Raw genomic sequence first — 7453 nt, forward strand, 5'->3', positions numbered from 1 at the left:
ACCCCCCACATCTCTGGCCTGTACCCCAGTTCTTGTATGCATAAATTAATAAACCTTTAAAAAAAAAATAGGGCCTCCCTGGTGGCTCAGCGGCGAGCACTGGGCTGCGAAGCTGCCTGCAGCCTCTGCAGTGCCAGTTCAATCCCCAGCCGCTGGCAAGGGTCCCACATGGTGCGCAGACCTCTCCTGCTGTGCCCCCTGCTCCCCTCAGCAGTGTACTTTGTCAGTCTGCCTGTTCTGCTCCCCTCTCTAGCTCTGGTGAATTCTCTCACCCTCCCATGCTTCTGACTATACCCAGGTTCTTGTATAAATAAATAAATAAATCTTAAAAATAAACAAACAAACACACAAATAAATAAATAAAAGATCTCTTGTTGTCAAGATCCTTCCAGCTATGCCCATGTCCCAGATCACAAGCAAACTGAAGACCTACCTGTCTTGGTGTCTATTTTTCTAATCTCCTTCCCAGCAATTAACCTACCCAAACTCGGATTCTACTCTCGAGAGTTTCTAACTCCCAACATACTTGCCAACATCTTGTCACTCTGGGTTGTGCATTAATGACTTCTCACCAAGGGGCCTCATTAGGTAAGGGGTGTGGAAGGGATAGGAGATGCTGAGGAGAGGGCATTTAAAAAATAAATAATGTTAAAATGAAATAATAGAACAACCTAAAATGGAAACAACTGCTAAGCTCCCAAACTTTCTTAGAAGAGAAAAAGGCCAACTAACCCATAACGTGTTTGAGAGCCTGTATTTCCCATAATGTATTTTCTTCCCTTTGGACAGTTTTGTAGCTACAAGTACAATTCTACATACTAAATCTACTTTAGGAAATATACTTTATCAGTATCACTAGCAAACATTCTAAAAGTCTTAAATCATCAGTGTAGGATAAGTACTATTTCATCTGCTTTCAAGTCCTGTGCAGTGAGCTGTCTGGTCACCAGTGTGGTCAGGGAACAGAACAAGTGCTACTATTCCCCACCCCTTCTTATCTGTAGAGCTCTTTACAATTTATAAAACTCTTCGACTCAGGTGAATCAAATGTTCCAGCCAAGACACAGCATTAAAATAAAATATATTATTAATCACATGTAACAGTGTAATCTTTGATGGGGATAAAAAGGTGTCAGAGCAGGAATATGAAATGTGTGCTTGTGCTCTATTATGAGTAGCAGTTAAAACTCTCATAGATAGGTAAATATTTTCATTAGTAGAAAATTGCAGCTGAAAAACAGCCACCACAAAAGTCAAGTTTACTGTAACTTTTATAAGTGAAAGTCAATTTCTTTGAACAAAGTCCACACCAGAGCATCATGACGGATCATCAAAGAAGTAACTCACTCACTTCCTCTTTGTACCTCAATAAGAAACATGGGGAAATCTGGGCTGTAATCCTTAACAAACGATTTCTTACATCACTTCCTCCTCAAAGAAGGAAAAAGGTGTAACATGGTGTCACATCATGCAGTGATGAGTCTGCAAAAGGACTCATACAATTGCATGATCTAATTTAAAAACTCAAAGTGGGGCTTCCCTGGTGGCGCAGGAGGTTGAGCGCCACACTGTGAAGCTGTCTGCAGCCGCTGCAGCGCGGATTCGATCCCGGCCAGCTGGAGAGAAGCCCACATGGCGCAGCAGACCTCTCCTGTCTCTCCCGCTGCTCCCCTCAGCAGTGTATTTCTTCAGTCTGCCTGTTCTGTTCCCCACTCTGTCTCTGGTGAATCCTCTCACCCTCCCAAGCATTTAGCCTATATCCCGGTTCTTGTATAAAAATAAATAAATCTTAAAAAAAAAAAAAAATCAAAGTGGACACTCAAAATAATACATAAACCAATATGCCAAGAAAGGAAGATATACATCCATTTTCTCTGAGATACAGTAAAGATACATTTCATAATGCTTTCTATCCACTTTAGCGAGATTAAGGAAGCCTTTTCCAGAAAAACTCCATGTGCTGAAACCAGTAAGATATACTTGCAGATATTTATGAAAGTCCAATGCAGAGCAGGGAATGAAGATCACATTAATTCACAAAGAAACAAATCATCATAAATCACCTACAATGACTAAGAACGGGAATTCAAATAAGGTGAGTGATACATGGGAAAGATCACACAGAGCTAATCCATTCAAAACAAAGACCAAATTTCATAATAAACAGTGGGAATAAATAATTTGGACCTTCTCTTGAAACACGTTTGAAACTTACTCACAAAGAAAGGACAAGCCCAGAGAGATGCCCAGCCTCAGTGAGGAGCAGTTTTCGAGTGGGGGCCAATTTTAAAAGTAGAATATTCGTGAATATTTTGCTTCCCTGCACAACTCTGCGCAATCTCACACCTGCGCTGGTTAATGCGTACCCTGTGTGTTTATTCACATTATCTGTATAGATGACAAGCAGGGCTGTACATCTTGGTCTGCATATCTTAGATTATATATAAAAAATATCTTACTCAGGATCACAGTATGATTTTTTAAAAGCAATATAATACTGTACCAAGGTTGTAAGGGAGTTCCTTTTCATATAGAGCCTCTCCAAGTACTGTAGTCCCTCATCCTTCAGTAACTCCAGTGGGAAATGGTGCAGATTTCTATAATTTAAGAACAAATTCTTGTGCTTTTCCAGCCTTGCCACAGAAATCGTCTTACAAAGTTCGGATGCCATGACTGAACATATCCCATCAGGCACGTTGCAGCACTACATCTTGTTAAAACTGGTGCATTTCTAAAGAGAACAAGGACATGGAATGATTAGAATAATGTTTACAGTCACTGCCCAATAAACCTGTTAGCATATGGAGCTATTTGCAAACACTAAAAAGAGTTATACATTCAATCTCTATCATTTTTCTTTCATAACTAAAGTTGTTACATATATTTAGAAGAAATTAAAATAAAAACTATGTAGTAAAAATATTCTAGCTATTAAAGCTATATTTCCTACCTAATAGAAACAGTCCTAACTGAAAAAATAGTTCTTGGACTTGAAATAGGAATCCCTGACTAAGAGGACAGAGACCAACTTTGTAACGTGCAACCAAAGAAAAGGCTTAAAAGTCAGTGTAGCAAACAGTATAGTGTCCTTCTTAACCTAATTTTGTATTTAAAGATACAAAAATATTTATATATATAATGTGATGACTTACAGCTTCATTTTCTTCACTTTCTACTAAATATTGTCCTATATCCTAACTTTTCTCTTTTATCTCTTTATTTTTTATTTTTCTTTTCTAGCTTTGCTGATTATCACAAGTGATAAACAGAAAGGTCTGAGGACACAGTGTCATTACATCAATGAAAGAAAAAATATCATATTAGGAAATAAGAACTTCATATTATTCCATTACAAACTCTGTAGGCCACATAGAAAATGGAGACAGCAATTTATTGGTAAAAGCCAGAACCCAAAACAGACTAAATTCCCTTCCAGTTCTGATACTGACCAAGACATAACATTTACAATCTTATCATCTAGGTACAGCCCAGAAAGAAACTTCACAATCACTTCACAAAAGAAGAAACAAACTCAGAGTTTAGATCATTTGTCCAAGTTCTACCAATCCATAGGAATAAACGCAAGGATTTGGTTGTTTTTTTTTTTTTTGACAGGGGTGGGTGGCCAGTGGATTTCAAAGTCTGAGTTCTTTATAGAGACAGACTCACTGGGTTCTACAGGATACTAAGGAAATGCTAAAACAAAGTAGTTGAGCTTTATTTAAAGAGTTTTCTATGTTTTCCTGGGTACCCTTTTCTAAAATCTAATGGAAAATCCCTTTCCCAAAGAAATTTTTTTTTTTCCTGAAGAAAACTATTTTCACTGGGAATTAAGAAGCTAGTGCAAAACACAGTAACAAGCTTTCCATAAGTAGTCTTGTAACTTTTCAGTTATTTCTATTATTTCCAAACACTAACTCCTAATAAGAGAACACTTACCTTTTTACATAAAAGGACAGAGAATATGGAATATTCAACAATATTCCTAGCGCAAGATGTAAAGGCAATACTTTCCCATATCCACACCACCCTGTCACCTATTTTAACAAGACATGTTATGTGATTTGAGCAAGACACTTAATCTTTCCACATCTTAAGTCTCTCATCTATAGAGCAAGGGGAACTAGACTACAAATAGCATCTATGATCCTGAGTGAAAAAGGAAGATTTCCAGGTAATTATTCACTTGAGTAGAAAACTGGAAGCAGTTTAGATGTCTCGCCAAAACCTCAAACTTAACACATTTACAAGAGTGTGTATGGCTTTATCACTAGTCAGAATCCTCCCCAGTCTTTCCCAACTCAGCTAAAAGCAGACAATGCCATCAACTCAGCTGCTCAAGCAGGAAAGCTGGAAGTCATGAAGGATTCTCTTCTGTCATTCACCTGCCACTTCCAATCTATCACAGGCCAGTGGTTTCCATCTCCAAAATATATCTTAAGTCCCATCTACATATCTCTGCCAAAACCAAAAGCCACTGTCATCTCCTGCCAGGTCAACTGTAATACTGGTCTTCCTTTAGCCACTTTCTAATACTTTTCAGCAAGGACGCTTTTAAAATGTCAATTTCTTTCAGGCACACTTGCTCCCTACCCACTAGTGCCTGCACATCTAAATAAATCCTATGAACACTTTAGAAAATGAAACCCCTACCTGGCATTCCGGGCTCTGGCGACACCCACTTCTCCAGTATTATCCCACAGCACCCTTCCTGGCTTCTCACCAAGCTCCTGGGCTTTTCTAGTCCTTGAAAGTGCCTACTTTTCACACCACTGGTTGCTGTCCTCTTAGTCTGGAAAGCATTGTCTCATCATCCTTCAGGTTTCAACTTAAAATTCACTTCCCTTCCCCAAAACATTCACTGGTTGTTTTTCGAGAAATCTCAGATTTTTTTCCTTTGTAGAACTCCTTATAACTTGTAATCTATATATTTATTGGTGTATCTGTCTACTATCAATCAAGCCAAGAGGCTCTAAGCCCCTGAGGACAGAGGTCTTATTGTTTACAGCACTTGTGTATACATGCCTCAGCTCCACTTTATTATTATTAAAAACAAACACTTTTAAGACAATTCCACACATTTTAAGCAGAAGTTTTTCAAAGAAAAGGGGTTTCTTAGACTGGCTTATTTAATTAAGTAAAATACTGAATCCCAAACTTAAGTAGATCCCTACACAGCGAATGAATGGATGAAAGTGAGACATGTAATACTGCAAGGTGGATTTTTCTCATTCTCTAAAATGTCAACTTGTAGGGCCTCCCCGGTGGCGCAGCGGTTGAGCGCTGGGTTGCGAAGCTGCCCGCAGCCTCTGCAGCGCCGGTTCGATCCCCGGCTGCTCCCCGGCCACCTGCGGAAGGTCCCACATGGCGTGCAGACCCCCTCCTGCTGCCCGCTGCTCCCCTCAGCAGTGTACTTCGGTCCTTCTGCCTGCTCTGCTCTCCGCTCTGGCTCTGGTGAATTCTCTCACCCTCCCGCGCTTCTGACTGTACCCAGTGCTTGTATAAATAAATGGAAAAATAAATCTTAAAAAAAAAAAAGTCAACTTGTAGATACTACATCCTTAGCGCTTATTATGTGGCATAAACATTTCTAACACTTACACTTCTGCATTGCAACAGATATTATTCAGCCAATTTCATAGAAGAGGAAACCCAGTTTCTTTGTGAATAACCTGCCAGAATCACAAACCAGGAGCAGTTACTCCAATGCCTGCAGGCCCCCCACCATGCAGTATTTCCCCGCACTTCAAAGGGCCACGCTATACCTTCCTATCAGTTAGATGGTAGGCAAGGCTTATACAAATATAAGACTAGAAAGCAAAACTACATACAAACCCTACACTCACTAAGGATTCAGTAGGAGAGAATTCACTGCAACCTGCAGCTCTTTCGGAATCCTCTCGCTAGGATTGGCTGCCATAAAGAAAAGTCATTACACCCTGGTAAATTGCATCTTGTTACAAAGGTCGTTTGGTAGGTAAAACCTACACAAATGAACCCTGAAAGCTGTTAATAATCAATAACAATAATGGTTTTCCAATAGGCAGTCACTGGCACCACACAGCTTTCACTAGGGCAATTTCTTAGGCAGATTCCCTTCACTAGCTCTTATCTACAGCTGAATATTAGTGGTACACTTATTTTTAACTGCACACCACTTCACCTCCAAGGGTTTTCTAACTGGTAAACACCAATCCACTGTATTATTTAAAAAAGAAACACTGGTTTAAAACCTCAGGAATCAGGGCCTCCCTGGTGGCGCAAGGGGTTAAGCACCGAACCATGAAGCAATCCGCAGCCTCTGTAGCAGGAGTTCGATCCCCGCCCAGCCAGGGAGCTACCCACAGGGCGAGGCAGACCTCTCCGGGCTCGCCCACTGGTCCCACTGAGTTCGATCTTAAAAAAATCCACACATTATAAACATTAGTGTTTTCAAAGAGACCGTTGGACTGACTCCTGCATTAAGCAGAATACCGGCTCCAATTTCCCAAGCTTGGAGCGTGATCAGAGGATGAAAAGCTGTATCTACCAGCATTACAACAGGTTATTTTCTCAGTCCTCAGAACTGCGGGCACGATCAGGCAAAACAGGCCACGGTGCCCGAGTTCACCAAACACGAAGGTCGTTACAGTTTGGCAGCTGCGAGCCCAGTGACAGCGACTTCCCAGCCCGGGCCTGGGGATCTTCCGGCCGCCGACGGCGAGGTGGGCCCGGCGGCGGGGGCGAGCCGAGGCCCGGTCGGGCCCGCCGTCCGCTCGCCGCGGCCCCGGTGCTGTCGCCGGCGGGCCTGGGAGCCGGGGCTCGGGCCTGGGGCCTCGCCCTGGGAGCCACCCGGGGGCGGCCGGCCGCACTCACCTCGGCGCCGGCGGAGCCAGCGCTCCAGGGCGCAGGCGGCGCTGGACCGCGAGCCGAGGGCCGGCGGGCAGGGCGGGGCGCGGGGCGGGGCGCGGCGAGGCGCGGGCGGCGAGGGGCGGGGCGGGGCGGGGCGGAACGCGGGCGACAGAGGGTTAGGGGAAACAGAACCCCGGAGGGAAGACGGAACCTCGCGATAATTCGCCCTTGTTCTCGCGGCCTCACGATAGGTCGGACGAGACGCTCATTTTCCCAAAGACGCGCCTATTGGCCGGGAGGTCGGCTTCCGGCAGGCTGGGCCTGCCCACTGCCCGACCTGGCTTCCGGCTGCGATGGGGGACTGTGTTGTCAAGAAAGTGTTTTGCTTAGACTTTGAAGGGATAATTTAGCTGGTTTAAAACCTCAGGAATCAGGGTCTCCCTGGAGGCGCAAGGGGTTGAGCACCGAACTATGAAGCAAGCCGCAGCCTCTGTAGCGCGAGTTCGAGCCCCGGCCAGCCAGGGAGCTACCCACATGGCGAGGCAGACCGCTCCTGTCTTGCCCACTGCCCCCCTCAGCAGTGCACTTGTCAGTCGGCCTGTACTGCCCCCCACTCTGTCTC

At 43.7% G+C, this 7453-nt stretch overlaps 1 protein-coding gene across 4 annotated transcripts in view; it reads right to left on the bottom strand.

The window, feature by feature from the left end:
- The window catches only part of LRRC28 (leucine rich repeat containing 28), a gene marked incomplete at its 5' end in the record, with an annotated part of 93006 nt that extends 90318 nt beyond the window's left edge, over positions 1 to 2688 (bottom strand). For 2 of the 4 annotated variants that reach the window (XM_084253435.1, XM_084253434.1), the window contains one exon: positions 2504 to 2671. In XM_084253435.1, coding sequence (XP_084109561.1) covers positions 2504 to 2671 — 168 coding nt within the window. Of the gene's footprint in view, positions 1 to 2503 lie in introns of all 4 variants that reach the window. The other 2 variants (XM_084253436.1, XM_084253437.1) reach the window with 2 other exon arrangements.
- Between the last annotated feature and the right edge of the window lie 4765 nt (positions 2689 to 7453).

This window comes from Talpa europaea, assembly GCF_964194135.1.
Source record: "Talpa europaea genome assembly, chromosome: 14".
Lineage (NCBI taxonomy): Eukaryota > Metazoa > Chordata > Mammalia > Eulipotyphla > Talpidae > Talpa > Talpa europaea.